Source organism: Myotis daubentonii, chromosome 1, assembly GCF_963259705.1.
Source record: "Myotis daubentonii chromosome 1, mMyoDau2.1, whole genome shotgun sequence".
NCBI classification, from domain to species: Eukaryota; Metazoa; Chordata; class Mammalia; order Chiroptera; family Vespertilionidae; genus Myotis; species Myotis daubentonii.
In genome coordinates, this window is record NC_081840.1 from 9,281,851 (window position 1) to 9,308,007 (window position 26,157).

At 56.1% G+C, this 26,157-nt stretch overlaps 1 protein-coding gene across 4 annotated transcripts in view; it reads left to right on the forward strand.

The window, feature by feature from the left end:
* Positions 1–2,279: 2,279 nt before the first annotated feature.
* The window catches only part of RIN3 (Ras and Rab interactor 3), a 113,859-nt gene continuing 89,981 nt past the window's right edge, over positions 2,280–26,157 (forward strand). For 3 of the 4 annotated variants that reach the window (XM_059687982.1, XM_059688003.1, XM_059688031.1), the window contains exon 1: positions 2,280–2,468. In XM_059687982.1, coding sequence (XP_059543965.1) covers positions 2,425–2,468 — 44 coding nt within the window. In that variant the 5' untranslated portion in view covers positions 2,280–2,424. Of the gene's footprint in view, positions 2,469–3,039; positions 3,191–26,157 lie in introns of those variants that run through there. The other variant, XM_059687993.1, reaches the window with a different exon arrangement.

Sequence of the window (26,157 nt, forward strand, 5' to 3'; positions counted from 1 at the left end):
AAGTCACAGAGGTAGGGGAAGTGAGCCGTAGCAGAAATGGGCTCAGGAAACAAGTTACAGAGGCAAAAGATGGGCCCTTGGAGCTTAGGAGAAAGAGAAGCAAGAAAAATGCACCCAGGGGGAGGGGGTGGGGTGGGGGAAGGGCACAGGCATGCTCCATAGAGAGAGCCTTACAGGGCCCTTGCCCTGAGGTCTCAGGAGAGAATCTCAATAGAATATTCAGCTTTCCAGCTGTGCCCTTTCAGGGTTGAGGCCTCACTAATTGGTCCGCCCCAGGGCCGGGGGGGGGGGGGGGGGGGGGGGGGGGTCATTAGTCACTGCAGCTGGTCCTGATGTCAGCCATGGCATCTCCCGCCTGGTTTTGATGCTTTTCTGGGCCTGGAGAGCTGAAACACAGCTGAGGCCTACATGTCATCTCCAAGGTTACTGGGTAAGGGAGTGGTGGTTCTAGGGCAGTGGTTCTCAACCTTGGCCGCACATGAGAATCACCTGGGAATCTTTTTAAAATCCTGATTTCTGGGCCTCATCCTCCGGGAATTCTGTTTCTTTGTTACTCATGTTGTGGCCCCACCTCATCCCAAAGAAACAGAATTTCCGGAGGATGGGGCCCAGAAATCAGGATTTTAAAAAGATTCCCAGGTGATTCTCACGTGCGGCCAAGGTTGAGAACCACTGCTCTAGGGCTTGGAGTTTTGCCCATGCTAGGCACCCAGGGCTACCTGCCCCGTTGACCCTCTGCACCTGGCCTGTCGGTCCTCCGCTGCTCGTGCCTGTCTAACCGCCTGCTACAGATAGGCCGCGTCTTGTTCCTCGGTTCATTAACTGATGGACACTGGGTTTGTTTCCACTTGGAGGCTGTTATGAATAACACTGCTACGGACACTCATGCACACGTGTTTGTGTGAACATGTATTTTCATTTCTGTAGGGTAGATACCTAGGAGTGGAATTGCTGGGTCATATATTTTGCCTTTTGAGGAGCTGCCAGACTTTCCCAAAGCGGCGGCACCCTTTCACACTCCTACTTGGGGCTGCGCGTTTAATGCATTTCTCTCCCACTCCTGCCAGGCTGACGTGAATGTCAGGAAAGACAGGGAGGCGCCCGTGAGAGGAGACCAGCAGGGCAGAGGCATGGCGGCCTCATGAGGCTTTTACCAGAGCCTCGGTCCTGTCTGCACTCCAGCTCACCGTGTGGTCGCAGGCAAGTCATCTCCTCTCTTTCCCTCTCAGTTTCCTTATTTATCAGAGGAAGGTGTTGACCAGTGGGTCTCAACTAGGACGGTTTTGATCCCCCCGCCCTCCCCCAGGGACATCTCAAATGTCTGGAGAAAGTTTTGCTTATGATAAGGAGAAAGTGAAGCTACCGGTATCTAGTGGGTAGAGACCATGAATGCTGCTAAATATCCGACCATGCAGGCGACAGGGCCATCAACAAAGCATTAACCGGCCCCAGGAGTGACAAGGCCGAGACACCTTGCATTAGACTGCGGCGACTTCATAGTGTCCAGCTCTGCTCACTGTGAAACGACGCTCTGAGGGCATTTCTGAGAGTCCAGGCACTTAGCATAGAGGCCTCACGCTCCCACGGGAGTAGCTGTGCATGTTGTATATTTCCAAGCTGATTAGCTTTCACCCTCTGCGCCCATCTAGGTGTGGTACCCGACAGATAAATTAGGTCCCTGGCTTGGCGGGGGTGGGGGGGGGGGTGGGGGGGGGCGCTGACTGCCTTGTAAGATAGTGAGCTCATCGTCAGGGGAGGCATCCAAGAAGAGGAAGCGTGGCCACCTGTCAGGGGTGTGGAGGAGGCGCTCTGTGTCTGTTCTGGGGCTGGCCCTGGGCGACTGGGGGCTCCTTGTCCCGCGAGTGCCCAGCGCAGAGCTCCTGGCCTCCCCACCTGCCAGTCCGCGGCCGTGGCGGGCAGGAGCCCGGAGCGCCCTCCTCCCCACGCGACTCTTCGCCAAGTTGGAGCGGTTTCTCTGAGTTTCCCTCCCGGCTCTCCGGGAGCCTCCCGGGCCACGGCGGCAGCCCCAGCCCCGCCGAGGCAGCACCCGCGGTGGGGCGCCCGCGCCCGGCGCCTCCGCCCGGCACCGCCCGCGCCAGGCCCGGCCCCGGGGGCGCGGCCGCCGGTTTCCGTGTGCCCCGGGAGGGCTCCGGGCCGCGAGCCGCCGCCGAAAGGCTTTTGACAAAACCCCCTTGACCACCAAGGCCAGCCTCTTCCTGCGAGCCCCGCTCGCTCGGAGACAGGAAGTAGCCGGGAGCGGGCGCCCAGAGCCCAGAGCGCGGCGGCTTCCCCTCGGCGCGCGGCTGCGGCGGCGCCCGCCGGCCCTTCCCGAGGGCGGCGCTGGGGCATGCGGGCGCCCGGGCCACCGCGGCCCCCGCCGCCCGGCGCCTGAGCCTCCGCTGCGGTCCGCGAGCTGCCGGCGGCATGAGCCGACGCGCCGGGGCGCTGGCGCGCGAGGACCCTGCGGGGTAAGTCCGGGGCCGAGCCCCCTCCTGCCGGGGTGTTCCCCGTCCCCCGTCCCCCGTCCCCCGTCCTCCGGCTGCGTCCTGCCGTCCCACCCGCATCCCCGTCCCCCGGAGCGCTCGGAGCTCCGGAGGAGCCTCGGGGTGTCCGGCTGAGACCCCAGCCCTGGCTACGGCCAAGGCCGAACCTCCGTCCAGCGCGGAAGGGGGCGGCCCTGGTGAGTCCGGGGACCCGGAGACTTGGCCAAACTTTCCAGCCCAGGCGGCGCTCGCCGGAACCCAGCTGGTGCTCCACGCGGCGCGGGTGCCCGAAGGGCGTCTGTCTCTACCTGTCAGAGCCGGGCGGGCGGGGGGCGGGGGGGGGGGGCGTGTGGACGTGGCCCGCCAGCCGCCTGTCCCTCCTGAACTTTGGATGCAAACACCCGCGGCTCCGCCTGCTCGCCAGGCGTGCACAGGCGCCAGTGCCGGCAGGACTTGGGGTGGGGGACCGGGGTCCCCGTTACTTGTAACTTCGGGAGCCCGCAGCCCCCAAATGGCCAGCCCGCCTGGACTGAGGACCCACCGGGATCCCCTCCCCCGCCCCTCCGTGGCGTCCGGGGACCCGTGACCTTCGGACCGGCCTTTGCCAAGCCGGGTGCTTGGGGAGGGAGCAGGGCGCGCGTGGGCTGAGCGTGTCCTAAGGCATCTCCGAAGGGAGGGAGCAACTTGGAATGCGTGGAGCCGAACCGGTATGGGAACCAGGTCTCTGGGGACTAGTTTCACCACCTCGAAACCTGGGGCTTTGGGACAGCGCCCTGGGCGCGCTCCGCGGAGGTTCCCTGGCCTCACTCAGCCCAGCGGGCGCCCAGGAAAGCCAGGGGGGCGGGGGGGGGGGGCGCGGGGAGGAGGCTTCGGTTCGCAGGCAGATTCCTGGGAAAGACTCTTAGAACCTTTCTGGGTGCCAAGGTTGATGGGCGAGCGCCATTCCCAGGTTTTTTGGTTTAAAAGTTTTGGCCTACTTCTGTGATGGACACCCAGACGCTGCCTGGCCTAGCTCGGTGATCTCAGCTCCCAGGGCCTCAGTTGTCCGCTGTAAAACAGGAGGCTTGGGCCCATCTTATGCAGTCCCCAGTGGAGGGGGGCGGGTTGAGGGGGGCAGCTGGAGGTGATTGGCTCCCACTCTGGTGGGTGGGGTGGCTTGGATGGGCCCTCAAATTCATCTAGATCTGAATGCCTTCCTCCTCCTGCCTCCCCCCTCCCCACTCCCACCCCCATTTGTCCCCACCCCCCAACCCCCCATGGTATGCCTGTCCGCTTTCCCTTGGAAGTGACTTCTGGAAAGACAAATGCCATCCAGTGGGAGGAACTGGGAGTTCCCTTGGGGAAGGCTCCCCCAACCCCCACCCACCCAGGGGCAAGTATCTGGTACACCCAATATTTCTGGGTGGAGCTGGTAAGGAGTTTCCCTGGGAGGAAAGGGAGGTGAGAGGCCAGAGCCCTGAGCTCTCCAACTTCCCATTTTCCTCTCAGGGGTGACTTAGCCTGACCCACTTCCTCTTGCCTCTCTTTGTTCATTAGTGGGCCCCGTTACTTAACCTCTCTGAGTCTCAGTTAACTCATCTACAAAAATGAGTAATAACTACCCCTTACAGTTGTCTTTGAGGATTCAATGAGATAATGCATAAAAGAGCTTTGTGCCTTGGCCTTCGTTATTATTTGTCGAGTGCAACCCCTCTGTTTGCCAGCTGTGTAACCTTGGACAAGAGACCTGGCCTTCGCCGCATCTGTATGTTGGGGATGATCACACCCAGTCATAGGATTGTTATGAGGATTGGATGAGCTAAGGGTTAACACACGAACTGAGCTGGGGACCCCGGACCAGGGACCCGGCAGGGTGTGGGGGTGCCGCGGGGGTGGAGGAGGCTCCAGGATCTTGTCAGGCCTTCTTAGAACAGTGCCGGGCACATCCTACGGGTCAGATGAATATCGGTTTGTCGCTGAAAATGTTGCTTTATTTAAGAGGACCTTTTGAGTTAGAAAGGTTCCTAGATCCTATCTCCTTTAGCCTTGCACCAGGTATAGCAAGCATGTCAAACTCAAAGGCTAACACGGGCCAAATAAACCTAGGCATGCGGCTCACGGGCCGCGAGTTTGACATGCTTGAGGTATAAGAATCCCTTTGACATTTCTGAAAGGCCTGGTGACAGAGCTTGCCCCACTCCACAGGCAGCTTACCTGAGAAAGGAATTCCTGAACTTGAGTTGCAGTCTGCCTCCTTCTAACATCTACCATTGGAGTCCCTGCTCTCCCCTCAGGAGCCCAATCCTTCTTGTCTCTCAGGTACCGGAAGGCAGCTTTCAGGTGCAGCCCCTGCAGCCCCTGCTCCCCGGGCCACCCGCACACCTTCCGGGTCCCGGGTCCTCAGCTGAGCACAGCTTTCCACCTGGCTTCCCAAAGCCCCCTCCTTCTCGATGGTGGGAAATGGATGCTCCAACAGCTGGGGAACGTCTCCCACCCTCAACCCCCAGGGACTCGGATGGTATCCCTTGGGTGTTGGCCCCCTGGAATAGGAGGGTGAGGGTCTTGGCAAGCAAGCTCTACTTCTGGTTGAAAATGTCAACTGGGGACAAAGAAAATGCAGACAGGATGCCCAGTGCCACGGGCACAGACACTTTCTCCCTCCGTTCAGGGTTCTGCTGATTCATGCAAGGTTCATTCCACAGACAGTGTCTGCATGAGGTGTGGGCGGGGCCCAGCATTTAACCAAGACCCTGCCCCCTTGCCGCTGACATTCCCAGGAAAAGAAGCAGAAAGTCAAGATGAGGGGCGTGGGGAACCCAGAGGGGCTGTTCTGAAGCAGGTGGCAGGGACGTCCGCTCCAAGGAGGTGGCATCTGTGAGAGGCCTGAAGGAAGGAGGGAGAGTGAGGCCAGACCTGGGGGATGTGCTTGGCCTGTTAGGAACTGTGGGAGGAGTGGTGTGGGTGATGAGGACAGATGAAGGCTGGTCAAGAGGGGGAAAGGCTTTGGGGACCAAGTGAGCCAGGCCCATGGATGGGGTTTGCACAGAGGGGTGACCTGATTTAGTGTGGGCTGTACTGAGGACAAGACTGTGGGAGGCCCCTGTGGGGTGTGGTGGCCAGGACAGAGGCTGGAGGCAGGGACGGAGTGGGAGTGGAAATGTGGACGCTGGAGCACAGGCCGTGCTGATGGATGGGAGGGGAGGTGGGAGAGGCCGAGGCATCCAGGATGCCTCTGTGATGGGAGGCAGGGTGGGTGTTGAGGGGGCGGGGCGGGGGACAGCTCAAGGGCTGGGTGCTGAATTTTGTGCAGGGATCGCTGAGGGTGTGAGTGCTTAGAGCCCACACTCTCATGTGCTTGATAAATTGAGGGCCTGCTTAAGATTTCATTTGTAAAAGGATTCCGCGCTCAGAAAAAAATGTGCTCATCACAGACCTAATCCAATCCCCAAATGTAACAACCAGGAAATGCGGACCCCAAAAGAGGAAGTGCCTTACCCAAGGTCTTAGGAGCCCAGGGTGGAGCTGGGCCTAGAACTCTGGGCTCCTGAACCCGGGGTCTGCCAGGGGCTGCCCCAGCAACAGGGACCAGTGATGAATTCAGGGACCCAGCTCCCAGCTCCAGCTCTGCCCACTGACCTTGGCCTCTTTGCTTTCGGGGGCTAATGCTCCCCGGTGCTCCTGGCTGGTGCTCAACTGGGAGACCCACCCCCTTCCACACCCTAAAAGAAACTCTGGCCCGCAGGCTCACAGTCCAGACCTGCACTCTGGGCCCTGTAAAGCCTCCATGTACCTCCTCCCCCACCTGCCCCCCATTAGGAAGTCACCTTTAGAGCAAAGTGAGGGGCCAGGAGTCACCTCATTCTAGGCAAGTCGGCTTAGAGACAGTCAGTGCTGTTCTGACGGCCAACTCTAGAAGTTTTGGTTGCTATAACTATTACCCCAAACCTGCTATTCATCCTGCAACCCAGGGGTGTCCAAAACATGGGCATTTTCTTTGAGGTGGAGCTAAAGGTGGAAATCACAACTTTAATGACTTTTCTAAACTGTTGATCTCCCCTCCATTCCTCTCCCTCCCCATGCATGACCCCTTCTGCTGGCATGGTTTTGTCTGATAGAGACAGATGACAGCTACTCCAGGCCCAATGAGGAAAGAAGCATGCCCCCGCCCAGCCCCCTAATCACGCTTAGGTGCCACAATCTCGTATTAAGAACAGACCCCTAGAGGAACCCCTGTCCTCCCTACCCACTCAGTCCTGCGTGAAACCAATGTGCCGCTTCCCCGTTCTGCCCTCCGACATGCAGAATTGCCCACAGGCTCCCCAGCTTTGCACACGGTGCTGCCACCTCCTCCAGGAAGCTGTCCACCCCCCAGTTCACAGAGATTTCTCCTCTTTGAATCCTCAAAAACCTTTTCACGTGGACTACTTACTTGCCTAGCAACTTTAGAGAAGCCAAACCCCTTTTAATATCATGTCTTCCTACTTAGATTAGAAACTTCCAAATTAAAGGGACCAGATCTTTCAGTTCCATATCTTCCTGTCCTGCATACAGTTGGCACTCAGTAAATGTCGGAGGAGGAGGATATGCTGAATGGCATTTTCAAAGTCGCCTCGGCGCCTTCTCTTTTATGTCTGGATGCACCTGAACCCTTGAAATCATTGGCAAGGCAGCCCGGACCCCGGGGTGGGGCCCGGAAGGGTGGGGCCTAGGGTTGGGCGGTGAAGTGCCCCCACCCCAAGTCTGGCTGGCTTCCGGGGAATCGAGTGGAGACCCTGTGTAGCCCCCACTCCCAGTTATGTTTCCCTCACCCCCTCAGTCCGCTGAGCTCTCTCACTTTGGGAGAGAGGCTGGGAGCAGGTGAAGCCGGCTCTTGGATGGACACTGCGTCCTCAGATGAAAGAACGGAGTTCGCTGGGTGTACTGGTTCTGGGGGAGCCCTGCTGGGTCGGCAGATCCCCGATGCAGGTCTGTGGTCCACTGAGAACTTAGGACAGCGGTTCTCAACCTGTGGGTCACCGATTTTGTGATTAATCACTAGGCTTTCATTATGTTCCATTTGTAACAATGAAAATACATCCTGCATATCAGATATTTACATGACGATTCATAACAGTAGCAAGATTACAGTTATGAAGTAGCAACGAAAATAATTTTCTGGTTGGGGGTCACCACAACATGAGGAACTGTGTTTAAGGGTTGCGGCATTAGGAAGGTTGAGAACCACTGGATTAGGAAGATGTTGGTGTGTGTAAGTGTGGTGTGCATATCAGCCAAGGTTATCAAGCTATCTTTTCTTGGGCAGAACTGTGCTTTATTCTGAGATTAGGTCTTTTATGAAAGGATTGGGTGAGTTGATGGTGGTTGTTGGTTTTTAACGTCTTTTTAGCAAAATAAAAGGCTGCTGCAGGAAAGTCTGGCGCACACTGCCCTGGTTGCTCCCCTGGAGTTCATCCATCTCGGCCCCCTTCCCCGCACCACCCTGTCCCTGGCAGCGGGAGTCGGCCTAATTGAATGGCTCTGTGCTGATGGGAAGATGCCTAGGGACTCGCATGCCGCAGGACGCCAGGGAGTCGGAGGACCTCTGTGGGGTCCCCGCTGCTGATTCGGGATCGCGCTCTGGGAAGCAGGTGCCTTCCTCTCTGGGCCTCAGTTTCTCTGTTAAAATGAACTCAGTGATGTCTGAGGCCCCGCTGGGCCTGACAGCCAGTGCTTCCCCGAAAGACCGGCCAGCGAGCAGGGGGAGCTGGTACCCTAGAGCAGCCGTGGAGTTCTGGGATGGAAGTGCCGGGCGCAGAGGGGACAGCCGTCTCCTTCAGCCCATGGAACAGTCTGGAACATACGGGTACGCTTTCACGAGAGACGGAGACCCGAAAGGAGACCGGGCCATCACCCTGGCCCGTGCCTGGAAGGGAATGGTTGTTTTCACTGCTGAGGGGGTAGTTTTGAACAACTAGTTCTGAAGACAGTGCGTTGTCTGGGGAAAGGCCCTGCCTTCCTGGTGGGAGGGGCCGGCGGATGGCAGGTGGGAAGGGGATGTTGGCGTGGCTCTCGGAGTGGGATGGATCTGGCTGTTTTGCGTGGGAGCCAGGGAGACGCAGAGGCGGTCCCAGCAGCCTCGTGTCTCAGGGCTCCCGGCTGGAAGGCTGTCCCTGTCGGGGCTGCAGAAACAAGTTGAACGGGAGGCTGCCAGGGAGGCTGAGGCTGCGGAAAGTGCTCCTTGCCAGATGGCCCAGGCCCCCGCAGCACGCCCGGTGCTGCCCCAAGAGGGCCAGCCGGTCCCTGCGCAAGTGGGGGCCCCGATGACACGGTGTGCCTCTGCTGCCCCCCCATACACGCACACACATAAACACATGCATGCACACACGCACACATACATGCACACACATACATGTATACACATGTGCACATATATACGTGCACACACACACACACACACACTCTCTCTCTCTCTCCAGTGAAACCAGTCCCTTCCCTTTGCCTTGAAGGAGTTGAAGGAGGTGGGTGAGCACAGCCAGATCCATCCCACTCTGAGAGCCACGCCAACATCCCCTTCCCACCTGCCATCCCTCTGCCCCTGGCCCTGCGTCCACAGGGCAGGGAGGAGGGCCTTACCGACTCCATACCTGTGTGGCCTCAGCCTCGGGGCCTCTGATAGAAGACTCTGGAAGCTGCAGTCGTGGCCTCAGCCTCCGGCTCGCCCCACCTGCCATAAGCCCCTGTGCAGCCTCAGACGCACCCCCATCCACATGGGTGGCGCTTGGAGGAGGTTCCCCCATGGCTGAGACAACTCTGTGGCCAGGAGCTGCCAAAATGACACAGAACCCCTCGCCCCCATCTGGCCAGTCATTCCCGGGCGCCCCTACCCCAGCCGTACGCGTATGCGTTTGAACAACAAGCCGCCCGCCCTAGAGTGTCAGTTCCCTTTTAGAAGAACCGGCGCAGGGAGCGGTTGTGGTCAAGCCCTGTCCCCGCCGCCTGTGCACAGAGGCAGCGGCACACTCAGGCCACATCCTGTGGGGCAACTGCACCCCCTAAGGACCCGGCCCTGCACCCTCCGCCCGGGCCAGGCAGCATGAGAGTCTCCCGGACCTGCTCCCCCCACACGCAGGGCTCGGGAGAAGGCCCGGTGGGTGCCTCCGAGCGGGTGTGTGCGGGGCTGCCTGCAGGGCTTCCTGCGGACACTCCCCCCCCCCCCCCCCCCGCCCCAAGGAGGCCCCATTGCATCACTGACCCTGGGGTCCTGGTCAAAGCCAAGGACCTTTTGCTCCTTAGGTAAGAGATGGGACTTCAGATGCCAAGCAGCAGCCTGACATCCAATAGGAGGCGTCAGGGTGAGCCAAGGGCCTGTTTTCTGGAAGACAGAAGGTGGGGGGAGGGTCAGCCCCCAAGAAAGAGAGCGAACCCCAGTGGTAGCAGAGAAACTCCGGCACAGGCTAAATTGTTCCCGGGTCAGCCACCTCCAGAACCAAAGAAATAAAGGACTTTGCTTCTGAAATTTACAACCTGGCCGTCTCTGGCTAGGGGAGCAAGCTGTCAGGGAGGAATTCACTGGGGACCTCTGTCCCCAGCCTCCCTGTCCCTGGCTGCCTCTCTCAGTCAGTGTCAGAGACTGGTCCCCCACATTTCTCTAGGGACACTGCGATTCAAGGCCGCGCTTAGCTCCACCCGTGGTGACAGTTATTATGCTCCCTTTTCTCTGGTCCTGACATTTTCGACAGCCTTCATCTAAAATATATCCAGAGACTCTTTTCTCAACTAATGTCTTTCTCAGCCATCCTCACCCATCCATCTATACAGCTACCTACCCATCTATCCAAATACCTTCCTTCCTTTCTTCTTTCCTCCCTCCCTCCCTCCCTCCCTCCCTCCCTCCCTCCCTCCCTCCCTCCCTCCCTCCTTTCCTTCCTTTCTTCCTTCTTCCCTTCCTCCTTTCCTCCCTCCCTTCCTCCCTCCTTTCCTCCCTCCCTCCCTCCCTTCCTTCTTTCCTTCCTTCTTTCTTTCTTTCCTCCCCTCCCCTCTCCCTCCATCTCTCCATCCACCACCTACCCAATCCACCCAACCACCCACCCACCCACCCACCCATCCACTGAACATCTGTTGAGCATGCAGGAGTTTCCGGTTTACTAGGGGAAAGAAGAGAGACGTGCACGTAGTTGCAGTGCAGGGCGCTGTATGAACACGTGCCGAGGCGCCTTTGCACTGAGCTGTGCTCATCAGGAAAGACTCCCCCCCCCCAGAGGTGGCATCGATGGGGTCTTGAAGGATGAGCAGGATGTAACGGCTGACACCGGGCATAGGCAGAGGAAGGTGTCCCAGACAGGAGAAAGGCCCAAAGCGGGAAAGTGGGGGAGCAGCTGGGAGTCCCCAACAGCGGCTTTGGGGACAGGGAGGAAGGGTCCCACTCGGCTACCCGTGGGAACGTTTGGACTTCTCCCACGGTGGCGAAGGCCATGGGTCTGCTCTCCCACTTAGCGCTGGGCAACCCTGGGCCAGTCAGAGCACCTGTACCTGCCAGGACACCTGCTTCCTCCTCTTCCTCCTTTGCCAAGTGGAGCCATGATCCCTGCCTCACAGGGTTGTTGCCATGGTTACATGAGAGGCTGTTCTTTGCTCTCTGGGCTGTGAGACCCAGTGGAGGCTGATACCAGCATGTATATGGGATGTGTGTGTGTGCCCGTGTGTTGTTCATTTTAAAAAAGATAACATTACATGCCTGATGTTCACATACATACCCACAAAGCAGTGGCATTTAAGGGATCAAACAAGGTTACTGTCTTTGTCCAATACATGTTTACTTCATTTCAAGCTTTATGTGCACAGCTGTGCTCTGTGTATATGTGAATTTGCGTTCCTCTTTTTTTTTTTTTACTGTTATTTCCTATACACATTTTTCCATGGCATGCTGTGGACATGTTACCTACCTCCCATCATATTAGGATCATTTTCATGGCTGCGGTTGGCATAGATATATGCCGACATCTTTCCAAGTCCTTGGTTTTAAAAGAAGCTCCTGAAAACTTATGCGGGTCTAGGGTTTGACACTATTTCCTTGAGATCCATCGCCATCCCAGGGAGTTTGAGTTCAAGGGTGAAGCAGAGCCTGCTGATTGGTCCTGCGATTCAGCTGGGTGTACATTTTAGCTGAAGCAGCCACTTCCCAGTTTCCTCGCAGCAGGGCCTGGCCATGTGGTGAAGTTCAAGACAGTGAAATGCAAGTGGGGAGTGCAGGTTCCTTGGAGGTGTCCTTAAAGAGAAGGGGCACGCTTTTCCTTCCTCTGTCCTGTTGGGTGGAATGCAGACGTGGTGGAATCGCAGCAGCCATCTGGGACTCTGAGGGGAACTTGAGCACCGAAGCTATGCAGGGTGGAGCAACAATATAGTAAGGGTTCAAGACATGTCGGAGCATCATCCCAGCCCTGGACTCCTATTCAGGCTTTTATATGAGAGAGGAGTACATACCTATCTTATTTATCACTGTTATGTTGGATTTTCTGTCACTTACAAACTTAGTCCTGACACAGAAAGTTTTCTCTCTTGTCACTTAGCACCCGATTATATGCCGGAAATAGTAAAGCTGCTTTTCGGGGTCACCTGCAAGTCTGTTCCTAGACGAGGTCGAAGAGCAGGAGACAGAGGCGGGTTTGCATTGACGGAGGCTCTTACTCCAAGGACTAGGCTACAAACTTTTTTTTTTTTTTTTTTTCACATATTGGGTGTTTGTGAGTTTTAGATTTCATTAGAAGCTTCCGACTAGTTACTTTGGTTTGAGTTCTGACTCCCAAACGCTATGTATGCTTTGACGGGGCTGAATAGTGCTAGGCACGGCCACCGTGTCCCTTCCCTCGGCCTCAGTTTCCTCTTCTCTGCTTCAGGTGGAGAACTCTCCTGGGTTAACTCTCCCTGTGCTCCTTCTGAGGCTGGCTCTCCCACCACACCAGCACAGGCAGGCCGGGACCCAACCTGCACAGGCCTGTGTGCTTGCCGGCTGCCATCATTCATTCATTCATTCATTCACTCATTCACTCACTCATTCACTCATTCACTCACTCATTACTTCTTTATTGAGCACCTGCTGGGTGTCAGGCTGTGTTTGAGCTGACCACTGGCCACTGGTCACCTTGAGTGGCCCTGGGCATGGGCCCTATGCATGGCCAGGGATTGAGCAGGTGGGCCTGTCTCGAGAGGCTGATCAAGTGCCCCTTGAAGTGGTTTGAAAGCCAATCGGGGGTCTTCCCCGGCTCTAGCATTGTCAGGCGTCAGAGCTCTTTGATGCTCTGGAAACCCCTAGCCCAGGCCCTGCTCACAGGTGAATCTGAGGCTCAGAGAGGGGAAGGGGTTGCCCTGAAGTCTCAAGCTTGGACCTAGGCCCTTCCAAGATTGTGCAGACACCCAGGCCCGCTCCCTTGCGTGAGGCCCTGGAGATGGGGAGAGGGGGTGCACAGCACATCAGCCTCCACCCGCCACCTCTCCCTCCAGCCTCTGGAAAGTGCTGAGCTCTCTCCTCTGGCAGGGACTAAGCACAGATGCCCCATTTTTGCCTCCTGCAAGAAGCCTTCCAGGCTGTCAGGCCTCCAGGGCTGCTGCATCAGCTGTGCAGGTGGTTCACTGCACGAAGCACCTGGCTGAGAGTGAAGTAAGCGGGGACTGGCTCTTCATCCTCTTGCCCAGCTGAGTGCGGTGTCAGGTGTGTGTGGGTGGGTGGGTGGGGGGCGGGGAGGGGGTGACCCACCTCCACAGGGAGCAAGCAGCACCTTTTCTAATCGACACGGAGGTGCCACATAGGCTGCCAGGGACCCCAGCCAGCAGAAGACCCAGCAGCACCCTCATAGCTTCCCTGCTTTGAGAATGTTCTCCTTCTGTGACCCCGCTAGGCTGTCTGCTCCTGAGGGCAGAGGGAGGGACTCCAGGGAGAGGGAGCTGCCTTTGCCAGATCCTGCTGCAGTGGCACAGAGCGATCCACGCAGAGGACGCTCGTGCAGCATCTGTGGGAGCCGAGCTGAGCGGGGCTGGGAGTTTCCCAGGTGAACGTGGGGCGGGGGTGAGCCAGCGTGGCCGTGCCGGGGGCTGCGGGCTCGTGTGCCTGACGCTCTGTGTGGATGGAGGGTGGGCTGTGCAGGAGGGGACCAGACAGCCGAGGCTCTTAGGCTGTAGCCGGAAGGCCGTGAAGATTGAGACAGATGTGTTCCTCCATTTTTTAAAAATGCATTTTTATTGCTTTCGGAGAGGAAGGGAGAGGGAGAGAGAGATAGAAACGTCAATGATGAGAGAGAATCATTGATCGGCTGTCTCTGGCACACCCCTTACTGGGGATGGAGCCTGCAACCCAGGCACGTGCCCTTGACTAGAATCCAACCCAGGACCCTTCTGTCCACAGGCCGACACTCTGTCCCCTGAGCCAGACCAGGCAGGGCTGTTCCCTCATTTTTTGAGTTGAGTTATGTATTAGTCTCCTAGGGCCGCTGTCACCAAGCTACACAAACTGGGAGGCTCACACAGCGGAGGAAGTCCCAGGGCGAGGCAGCTGAGGGCCACGGGCCCTCTGAGACTCTGGGTGAGTCCTTCCTCGCCTCCTCCAAGCTCTGGTGGCCCTGGGCGGTCCTTGGGGTCCCTTGTCTGGCAGCTGTGCCGCTCCAGTCTCTGCCTCCATGGCCACATAGTGTCTTCGCCCTGCGTGTCTGTGTTTCTTCCTTTCTTCAAAGGACACCAGTCATAGTGGATGACCTCATCTTAACTACTTACACCTGCAGTGACCCTGTTTCCAAATGAGGCCGCCTTCTGAGGTCTTCAACATGTCTTTCGGGAAGACACAACACACCCACAAACGAAGATGCACATGGGGTGAAATTCACGCTTCTGAGCGTACATTTCTGCCCATTTTGGCAAACGTAGACAGTCCCGTAACCACCACCACAATCAAGATACAGGGCAGTTCCGTCCCCCTCCAAAACTCCCCTGCGCCCTTCTCTCGTCAGCCCTGTCCAGGCCCCCTAAACCCTGGCAGTCACTCCTTTCTCCATCCTTGCGTTCTGCCTTTTGGAGAAAGCCCGGTGAAAGCCGCCTATGAGCCTGGCTCCTCTCACTTCGCTTAATGCTTCAGGGACCCGTTCCTCCTGTGCGTGTCATGGTGGGGCTCCTGTATTGCTGAGAGAATGTCCTCCGTGGACGCATCACCGTTTGCTTAGCCATCAGCCACTGCGGCGCATCTGGGTTGTCTCCAGTTTGGGGCAATTACAAACAAAGCCGCTGCGAACATTTGCGTCGAGGGTATAGGGTTTTGCGTGGGGAACCACCTGGGCTGGCTTGCATTCAGGTTGCTGTGGGAGGAAGGGCATGGGGTCGGGGGTGGGGGGGTGGGGGGCGGGGCATATGGGGAGACTGGAAGGAGGCCAGCAGTGATGGTGGCCTGGCCTAGGCTCTCGGCAGCAGGGACAGGGAGAAGCAGCCCCACGGAGGTGTATCTAGGAGGTAGAGTGGACAGACCTGGTGCTAATGGGGTGTGCGCCCGGGGCCAAGAAGGCCACTTTTATTGCCTCCCGCTCGCCCGTCCTCCCTCTCCCCAGGGGAGGATGGCTGCTGTGGCTCAGCATGGCTCTCTGGACGTGTGGATGTTGAAAGGTGAAAGAGATCAGCGTAGGGGTTATGGGGGCAGGCGCTGGATCGAACTGTCAGAGTTCACATTCCACTCTGTGCCTCAGTTTTCTCATCTGTAAAATGGGGGTGCCCACAATGCCTAATTCATAGTGCTGTTGATGTGTTCCATGAGTTAATCCATGTAAGGAGCTTGAACAGAGTTCGACTCACTAGGTGTTTAAGGAATGTAGTGCTTGGTCTTCTGAATGGCTCTTACTCCATACCCCTGAGTCCACTCCACTCACCCCTTTGGCCACAAGCCACCCCGTGGGGCTGTGGGGGGCATCCTCATGTGCACGCCCCTCCTTTGCCAGGCCTGTCCTGACTTGCTGGGAGACCTGGAGCTGGCTCCCTGACCTGATCATTGCTTCCTCCGTTCATACAGAGCCCCACTGTGTGCTGGGCTCAGTGCGAGGAAGCGTGTGGCGCAACAGCCCCCACACAGTAGGCTCTTCATAAAAACTTAAGGTTGTGTGACCTGCTCATGACACAATGAGGGGAAGCCCAGGTGAGCGGCTCTCGGGACACCCCTGGGTTTCAGGGCTGGCAGAAGCTCCCCCAAAGCTGCCGCAGATATCTTCTGCTGTTTTCCCCGCCAAATATAAACTCTGCCTCCGACAGGAATTGGCCAGCGTGGCAGCCAGGCAGCCTCAGCAGCTAAACTAGTCGCCTGGCCTGGACCACGGGGAGTGTGCGATGGGTTCAAGTTCAAATGGCACAGCAGCTCCCAGTGTCGGAGGAGAGCCCTGCTCTGAGACCAGGGTCTGTCCAGGTTGGCCACGAGGGGTGCCAGCCTCATGAAGGGACATTTGCAGTCCGTCCTCATGACACACAGGTTCAGAATCTGTCAACTCGCCTACTTGCCAAAATGCATTTGTTACCCCCAAACTGTAGTGCCTGGGGAGTCACTTGCAGACGTGGCCGATGAGGAAAAATGTGAATCTCCTGACAGGCACGCCCCCACCTGAGGCCACATGAGGGGACGCCCAGCCTTCCTGGCCCAATGCTCACACTTCAGACAAGTGTCCCTGTCGGGGTCTAGCTCGCGCCACGTGTTTCACACTTGGAGGCCTTTTGCGGATGGTTTTGCTGTTTAAAAGGTCTACCACGTCTAGTGCTGAAGTGCTGTCCAGTGTTTGTAACAGCGAGAAGGCTGCGCGGGGCCTCACGGAGGACGCGTGTGTTAGATAAGCTGCGGTCAGGCCCGAGTTACCTGTGCTGTCGGTCTTGAGTTCAGTATTAATGAATCGATGACACATGCTAAATAAGGTGTCTTTGAACAGAAACACATGCAAAAAGAGGTGGTGTGTTGATCCGTTGACAAAAATGTGATCAGAGGTTGGCAGGAACCCACCCCTGTGCCTTCCCTGGCGCGATGGTTCGGAATCTGCTAATTCAGTGCTCACGGGGACTTCATGGAACACAACTGCCCCCAAAGAATGAGAGTGGCTGCATCTCCATCATGGCAGTAAACGACCCCAGATCTCTGCCTGGCGCTATCTACGCGCCCCCCATCAGCAGTTCATCCCTCCGGGTGAAGAAGTACCCGTCTTATGTAAGGTCTTTCTTTAAAATGCACACGTCCTTGCGATACGCACTGTCCCTCTGCTCTCTCAGCCCAGTCCCCGCTCACCTCCAGTGAAATTCAAGGAAAGGACAGTTCCCAGGAAAAGGTGTGATTTCATATCCGGTGATTCTGATAGAAGAATCTAATAGAAGAATCGATCGAGGCCAATGTAAAGTGGGGATTGTTGGCATTCAGAGATTGGACACTTACAGTGACAGCAAGTATGTCTCGCAGGCTGACTTCAGGCCCCTTGACTAAGAGCTTTATCTGTTAATAGTCACAGCCTGTGAGGCTGGGGTTCCAGGGCCCGATGTACAGGCGAGGAAACTGAGGCACGATAAGCAACTTGATCGAGGCTCCCCGCCATCAGCGACAAAGCCAGGACCTGAATCCAGGTTTGTCCGAGCCTGGGACCTCTGTCCTGATCCCCAGAACTCCCTGCAGCCCTGTGTTGCACCCCAAGGTTGCAGGGCCCTGCTGCACCCCGCTATCCTGGTGTGCCTGCATCCTGGGAGGGCGCTGCTGGGACCTCCCCCACCCTCCGAGTGTCCCTGAGGGGATGACCTCCCAGCCCCACCCTGAGTTGGCCGGATGGACCAGGTGAGTAAGCCCAGCACCACCCACCAGCCTCTCCGAGCCCCAGCTGCCCCTGCAGCCACTGGGTGTGGGGACGGTGCCTGTCAGGCGTGGGCACTGCTCCTCACAGCTCCTTGTTCTCTGCCCCCCCAGCGCCCTGAGGACCCCCAACGTCCACCAGCCAGTGTCCTCGCCTCCTCCAGCCTCCTGCCCTTGGGAACCTCCTACCAGTGGCTTCCCTCAAACTGGGGCCCAAGTGGTGCCCCCAGGGCAGGGGGCGCCCATGTTAACAAGGAACAAAAACCTACAAGAGATGCGCCCTGAGGGTGGGATTTCGGGCCCATTTTGTTTTAGCGGCATCAGGACTACGTGTGCACATGACAGCTCCTCCCCCCACAGAGGAAATGTGGTCACCACACTGCTAGGTGGGTTGCAGGGTGACTCAGTGTCACCAGGGGTGGAAGGAATGTAACACTGCTGTCGTTTCCTGCAAGGCGCAGGCGGGGGCCGAGTCCACAGCCTGCCCAGGGGAGGCCGCTGTCAGGCATCGCTGCATTCGGCCCCTGGGCTGGCTCGGTGCCAGACCCCCCTCCAGCTTAGAAATGGGGGTTCACTTGGTCAGAACACATCTCCCGCACACTGGTCATGTGTCACCCTTCCAGCAAGCTCTGCAGCAGGGGGTGTGAGTATCCTTCTGCTCATTTCCTTACTGAGGGATCGAGGCTCAGAGAGGGAGGGACACTTGCCCAAGGACACCCAGCAAGCCTGTGGCGGAGGCTAGAACAGACTCCGGCTCCCTTCCCAGGGCCACGCCTTTTCTGCCCTCTCCCAGCCATCCAGGAGGAATGCCGTCTGCAGTGACCGTTCATGGAGCCGTCGTGAGCTCTGTGGGCCACGCTGCCCTCGCGACAACCCTCTGGGCTCGATACTGTCCTCGGCCTCATTTCGCAGACACTGAAATCAGGAGCAGAGTGGGATTCGGTCAGGCCCCAGACCCCCAGGGTGAGGAAAAGAGAAATCCGAGCGGAGATCCAGCAGGAGGGGTGAGTCATGTCCCCCGTGGGACACGTCTCCCCTCTCAGCCCAGTGTCAGGTGGGGAGGAGAGGCCTGTGATCTCCTTCCCGTTTCCCCAGGGGATGGGGAACCACTGAGTCAGCAGCAGGCAGGGCCTGAGGCCGGAGTCACAGTGGGACGTGTCTTGTGGGTCGCCACAGGAAGTGGGTGCTCCTGGAGGGAGGGAGGCCAGAAGGGGCCAGGGACGTGCCTCCCCGGAGCCGTCCGAGCCTCCTGTTTTCTGAGCCTGGTCCATCCCTGGGCAAGGACTCCCGCAGCCCTGCAGGGACAAGCCTGGGGAGGGTTGGGGTGGGGTCCTGTGCAGAAGCCAGACCCGAGAAGGGCCTTGACCTGCCGCCAGCCACATGGGGCCGCTCCTGAGAGAAGGGGCCCTTAAGCCCCGGGACAGATGGCCAAGCGAATCTCCTTTCCTGAAGAACTCTCTGAAGAGGGGGATGGCTAATACAGATAACACGCAGCATGCGTACAGTTTCCTTCGTCATCCTGTTCTCTCTTTCTAGTTAAAAACAAGTCCCGCACGTAGCACATGACTTCACACACTGAAAAGATGTAGTGGAGATACGGCCACTCTCATTCCAGTGCCTTAGCTAGTAGCCCTGTGCAGCTGTTTTATAAATTAAATGGATTAAAATGAAGTCACAGTCACGCTAGCCTTCTTTCAGGTGCTCACAGCCACAGGCAGCGAGTGGTGACCACACTGGAGGGTGCAGACGGGAAACATTTCCACCTTCGCGCACAGCACTTTCAATGGAGCAGCTAGATCAGCGGTTCTCAACCTGTGGGTCGCGACCCCTTTGGGGGTCGAACGACCCTGTCACAGGGGTCGCCTAAGACCATTGGAAAACACATACATAATTACATATTGTTTTTGTGATTAATTACTATGCTTTAATTATGTTCAATTTATAACAATGAAAATACATCCTGCATATCAGATATTTACATTACGATTCATAACAGTAGCAAAATTACAGCTATGAAGTAGCAACAAAAATAATTTTATGGTTGAGGGTCACCACAACATGAGGAACTGTATTAAAGAGTCGCAGCATTAGGAAGGTTGAGAACCACTGAGCTAGATGATGAAATGCGAAGGCCCTACCAGCTGAAAACTAGTTGTTGGAATCCGCGGGGTCTAGGTTCCCACCTCTCCTCACACCCAATGCCATCTGATCTGCTCAGCTACTTGGCCCTGTGGGTAGCAGGATGCTGTTTCCCATTTTTTCCCAGATGAGGACACTGAGGTTCAGAGAAGGTTGATGGGCCACAGGCAAGGGGAGTGCTGGACCAGGTTGCTCCCTAGGATAGAGGCCCACCCCCTTGGCTAGTCCATGTGGCCGAGGGATAGCCCCGCGGGGCCTACTGTGAGCTTGTCCAGTTCCAGCACTTTCTGCTTTGTTGTGTGTGAGGGAGAGACCCAGATCGAGCTGATCTTCAGGAAGGCTGTGCCCCAGGTATCCATTCTTCCATGTTGATTGTTTCCCCTGAAATGTTCCCCCATTGCTTCCTGGTCTTCACAATAGTACACACTCCGTGTAAAATTTTGGAATGTACAGAAACATGTGAAGGAGGAAAGAGTCTCCTAATCTCAGGATGAGCACCTCCCACCAGCAGAGCAGGGCGCCCGGTGCCTCGACGGAGCCCCCCAGTCCTCGCCGGAGCCCATCTTCATAATTCTCATTCCAGGGTCCCTGCATCCTCCTGCCTTCGAGAACCTTCACGTACGCTTGTTGGCCATTTGGACGTCCTCTGTGTGAAGTGCCGGTTCAAGCCCCTTGCCCATTTTTGTATTCGTTCCATCTTTTCCTTCTCGGTGTGTAGAAGCTCTGTATACACTGGTTCTGAGCCCCTGGTTGGTTGTGAGGGTTACAGGTATCTTCTCCCATTTGGGGCTGGACTTCCATCCCCCTTCGTGGTGTCTTAATGAACAGAAAGTCTTCATTTTAATGCCGTCCAATTCTGCAGTCTTCTTTTAAGGGTGTGTGTGCGCGTGCGCGCGCACTATTAAGAAGACTCTTGTCCACCAGCTTATGAAGACATTCCTTATTTTCTTCCAAAAGATCTTCTGTTTTGTTTTTCACACTGAGCTCAGGACAGTCTTCCTGGAACTGGTTTTTGCAGATGCTGTGAAGAGGAGTCAAGTTTCTTTTCTCCCCTGTGGATACCCCGTTGTCTCAGCACATTTTGTTGCAAAGCCTGTCCGTTCTTCAGTGCTCTGCTGTGGCCACACATAAATCAAGTGACTGTGTATGTGTGGGTATGTTTCTGGACGAGTCTGGTCCGCTGACCTACTTCTCTGTCTTCATCAGGGTAGCTGTAGAATAGGACTTGGTATCCAGCAGAGCAAACCCTACCCCCTTTGTCACACGCGTCTTTGATATCTTGGTCCTTTGCATCTCTCTGTGCCTTTTCACAGAACACCTTTGGGTCTGAGCTGGGATGGCACCGATCCTGTAGATCAGTTTGTGTAGAGTTCGCGTCTCGACAGTATTACGTCTTCCACCCTGTGGGCAAGATCTACCCTCCCATCTCTTGATTCTCCTGTTGTATGCTTGTAAAGTTTAACCTTACATCACAAGCAGGCACCTGGAGGGATTTGGCAGAGGAGTTAAGGTCACGGGACTGTACACTCACAGACTGCCAGGGTTCAAATCCCAGCTCTGTCACTTCCTAATTTCACAGCTTTAGTGAGCTGCTTAGCTTCTCTGTGTCTCAGCTTCCCCTTCTATAACATGGGAATGATAACCAGAATTATACGGTTGTTTTAAAGGATTAACTTGAAGTTAATGTATGTAAAAGCAGTTAGAGCAACGCCTGGCCCTCCCTCAGAAATCTCTGGAAACATTACTACTTTATTTTTTAAGTAGGTGATACATTCACAGACGCACAATAAAAGTATAATTAAAAAAAATGCATTCAGTGAAAAGGTCTTCCCACCTTCGTGCCCTGTGGACTCCTTCTCACACCTAGCCCGCTAGTTATTAATTTCTTGTGCCTTCTTTTGGGGTTTCTTTAGGCAAATACCAGTAATTTCTCTTTTTTTCCCCAACAGGGGAGCACAGGCTACCTACTGTTCTATGTTTTTGTCATTTAACCACCAACCCTAGAGACCTTTGCATATCAGTACACAGAAACCTTCCTCATTCTTTTCTCTTTTTTTAAAAAAAAAAACCCTACACTTGCATAGTCTCCATTCATTTACCTGGTCCCTTTATGGTGTGCATTTAGATTGTTTCCAGTCATTTCCCCGTTTCAGACAAGGCTCTAATGAATCCAGTGAGTATCTTTGTCTCTGCATCATTTGGACATGTGCAACTCTACCTGGACAGATCTGTGATCCTGGGTTTGCATTAGATTAAATGTCTAAACATGCTTCCTTTGTAGGCCAGAAATGGCTGAATGTTTCCAATTTTATATAGCACTGATATTTCCTGACCCACTCGATCATTAACAAAATTATATTGAACACACGTTCTCTACTGAGCCTGGGCACAGCAGTGCAAGCGACCGTCACTGGGAGGCAGAGTTAGGGGAGGAGCCGGACATGTGACAAGCGGAGTTGCTCACCATTTGTTTCCAGTTTGGGGCGACTGTCAATCCCACTGCCGTGAACACCCTTGTCCGTCAAATGTTATCTGCATTTTTTAAAATATATTTTTATTGGTTTCAGAGAGGAAGGGGGAGGGGGAGAGAGATAGAAACATCAATGATAAGAGAGCATTGATCGGCTGCTTCTTGCACACCCCACACTGGGGATCAAGCCTGCAACCCGGGCATGTGTCCTGACCGGGAATTGAAACGTGACCTCCTGGTTCATAGGTCGACACTCAACCACTGAGCCACGCCAGCTGGGCGATCTGCATTTTTAAATATGCCTGTGAGATCGATTCCAGAAGGGAGATGACCTCCCATGTGCAGTCTTAGCCCAAACAAGAAAGCGCAGTTCCACACCTGCCGCCCCCTTAACGAGAACCGTTCTTGTTCAAAGTCCCACATTGGTGGTTGCTGTTTCTATTATTATTATGTGCAGCTTTAAAATTTTATACACAAAGAGATCACATGCTGCAGGCAGGTAGCTGTCCTCAATGACCCATTCCTGGACGCCCACTCAGGCCAGCTTAATGAGCCCGTGTCCTTCCCGTACGAACGAGAACCCGGCTGGATTTTCTCCGATGGCTGCAGTAGAGTTGCTGGTGACCCACCCTCTTGCTCTCTCTGAAGCAACGTGGCAAAAGGCCAAATTGTTTTAATTCTTCGTTTTTTAACATACTTTTATTGATCCCAGAGAAGAAGGGACAGGGAGAGAGAGATAGAAACATCAATGATAGAGAATCGGCTGCCTCCTGCACACCTCACACTGGGGATTGAGTCTGCAACCCGGGGATGTATCCTGACCAGGAATCAAACAGTGACCTCCTGGTTCATAGGTTGATGCTCAATCATTGAGCCACACCAGCTGGGCTTAATTCTCTTTTTGAGTAAGTGATGGAGTCCTGTGGCTCAAACTCAAAAGGTACAAAGGGGGTGGGGTGAAGTGCCTCCCTCCACCTCTGCCCGTCAGCCTCTCAGTCCCTCACTCCCCAGCGGCACCACGTGGTCACCCTCCCTGTCTCCTTGCAGAGGTGGCCTCAGCCCATCTCACTGTCCATGTGTCACCTAGACACACGGGGCCTGCCCAGTGCCCTTGCTGACCTGGGTTCTTGTGTCCCTGCTGCCTCCAGCTTCAGCCCCAGTCAGGAAACTAGCCCCCCAAATCCTGTCTCCTCCAGTAACCATGTCTATGTGTAGTGAACTTTCTAAGGATTGTTTTTTTTTGGGGGGGGGGCGGGCAGAGAAAGAGAGAAATGTCCGCTGCTCTTTCACTATGTGTAACTATTATTGTCATTATTATTATGATGATGATGAGTCTCGAGTGGTGTTTGGTCCATAGTATATGCTCAATAAATACTTAGTGGATGAATGGTGGGATGATAACATGATGGGGTGTTTGCTCTATGCCGGGCGCTATCCTGAACTCTTTACAGCAATCCTATAAGGTAGTAACACGTACATTATACTTAATATAAGTATGAAATATAATACTTATACTACTTACAAGTATTATATTTTATACTGATATTAAATGTAAGGAAATTGAGGCAAAGAGAGGTTTAATCACTTGCCAAGGCAACCAAGCTGGGATTCTAACCTGGGCTGCCTGGTTCCCGAGCCCATGTTTAAACTACTGTCAACACAGCCCTGGCCAGCACTCAGTGCCTCATCGCACACAGCACTGGGGACAGGGGTCTAGCCCAGGCTGGTGTCGGGTGGGGGTCAGCAGCATGGCAGGCTGAGTCTGGTTAGGCTGGTTCAAGGGGCCAGAGGAGGTCACAGAGGGAGGGTGGAGCAACCAGGGTCCCAGGAGGTAGGGTGTCTAGGGCTCCCAAGAGCACAGAGCAGCCAGGGCCAGAAGGCAGGCGAGGGAAGCCGTGAGGCAGTGACGAGCAGCTGAGGAAGGGGTTTTGGGGGGACAGGCCTGGCATAATGGGAGCAGCCACCAGGAGGGCCCGCAGCACTGAAGCTGGTGCCCCCACAGGCTCCACCAGGCCTCATCTGGGCAGGCACAACCCCCAGGGGACAGCCATGCACCCAGCAGTCCTCCTGGAAGGCAGGCTGGGCCCCGGGCCGGGCCTGACACACGCCGAGCAGCAGGGCCTGCAGCACACACAGGTGCGGAAACTTTGAAGACCTTCGGCTGCTAGACCCCTTGATGTGGTCTGTGACGTGCAAGTGAGACAGCCTGACCGGCTCTCAGCACTTCCTGGGTCCGGAAGACCTGCCGGGCTGGCTTCCCCGAGAAGCTGCGGGCAGAGGCCCAGTAGCTGAGCCCCAGGCTCCTCGAGGCTGACAGGCTGAGGGTCAGGGGCCTGAAGCTGCCCCTGTGCCCCCCTCATCATAGAAGGCCTTTGGTTTCTGGGCGAGGGAAACCCAGGGATCTTGGTCACACAGGGTGTTCCGAGCACTGGCCTGGGATCCGCCAAGGCCCCGTGTCAGTATTTAGCCCGTGGACCTGGGCTGGGGGTGTTTGCCACGCGATTGCCACTATGTGTGTGAGAGAGGCTGATTCTGAGCCCAGCTGCATCTCTCCCACCCCACATGGCCGCCACGATCAGCCGGGAGCTGTGGTTTCGGTCCTGAGTCCACCCAAGGCTGGGCCAGAGGTGAAGCAGGCGGCAGCTGCGGCTCAGCTTCCACACGTCCAGGCAGAAGCATCTGGCAGAGAGGAAGCCACAGAGGAGCTGGGCTGGCCGCCCGCCTTCTCCCGGCTGTTGCTGGGGCAGAGCCAGCCTGGCTTAGTAGAGAAGCCCTTAGGTGGCGTCTAGCCAGGGGTCGGTGAGTCACAGAGTCATGGAATTCATTGTGCTGGAAGCGCCGTCGTCCCTGATCTGGGCCACGGTCAGTAAAGGCACCGCTCGGAGCCGGGGCAGACGCCACTGAGAGACCCTGACATTCTCTCTCTGACCCGCCTCCCATAACCATCTAGGCAGCTGCTGCCAATCACCTGGGTTCATATGGAAAGTCAACCGACCTGCCGCCTCAGATCCTGTCCAACCGTCTCATTTTTCTGAAGAGGCCGCTCACTGAACCTAGAGAGGGGGAGTGAGTTGCCCAAGGCCACTTAGTGAAGGACAGACCAGACCAAGGTCTCCCGAGACGGAGCTCGGTGCCTTTGTGTCACACCCGTTCTGTGAGTGCAGCATTTGCCGTGTCACTACTCAGCTCACAAACTCTTACCTCCCTTCATTTCCACCATGTGATCCCCTCGAGTCCAACAACTGCGAATGGGGATGGTAGAGAGGATTCCAGGTGGGGGACCATTCGAGGCCGAGGGCAGCCTTAATCCCACTGGTGCTGTAGCTGGTAGGCTCCCAGAGCCCTACTGTATCTACTCAGGAATGTTGCAAGCTGCTTGTTAAACCATTGACAGCTTCCTATCGGTCATGGTGGGAGTATTGACACCATGGAAATTGGCAAACACTACACATCAGGACTTAGTATGTTGGGTCCTAGACAAGTGCTTTACTGGCTCCCCGCTGATCCAAACCAAATGTCCCCACTGGTCTTTGGGTGTGCTTGCCCTCCAGATGTTCTCAGGTCCTCCTCCCTCACCAACCGGAATTCCTTCCCTGCGGCCTAGAGTCTTGACTTCCTCCACGAACTGTCCCCGAGCCTCCATCTCATCTAGTAGTTAGCACTGGCTACGCGTCAGTTGTGGCTGGATCCTTTCCTTACACTTCCATTGGATCCTCACACGGCCTTTTAGGTAGGGGTACAAGCTCCCTGCTGACAGAGGGGGACACCTGAGGCACGGAGGGGTGGAGCGGCCAGCCTCTGTCATCACACCAGGGCCTGTCGGGAGTTCTCCAGCCCCCGATGCCTGCCGCGCTGTTGTGCATCCCCGCCAGTATCTTCACCTGCAATCGGGAACGCCAGGGCCTCGTTCCCTCTGGCACCGGCTGCTCCTCCTGGCCCAAGTCCCGTGGCTGCCACCGGGCAGAAAAATGACCCGTGACTTGCCCTGGCTCTGCTCGGCTGACCTCTGTGGCAGCTCTCCTAGGATTTCTCAACAAGTCCCTGGGGCCTGTTTCTTTGGGTGGCCTCATCCTGATTACTTCCCACACTGGCCCCCCCCAAGCTCCGGACTGAGTTGAGAACCCCAAGGAAAAATAGCCGGAGTCCTCACCAAGAAATGGATGACCTTGGTGCCTGAGAACCCCACGCCGTATCTGCTCGGCTGTGACGGGCTCTGGGACCTGGGGGCAGGTGTGTGCACGTGGGCGTTTCATTTGCTGTTTAATTAAATATTT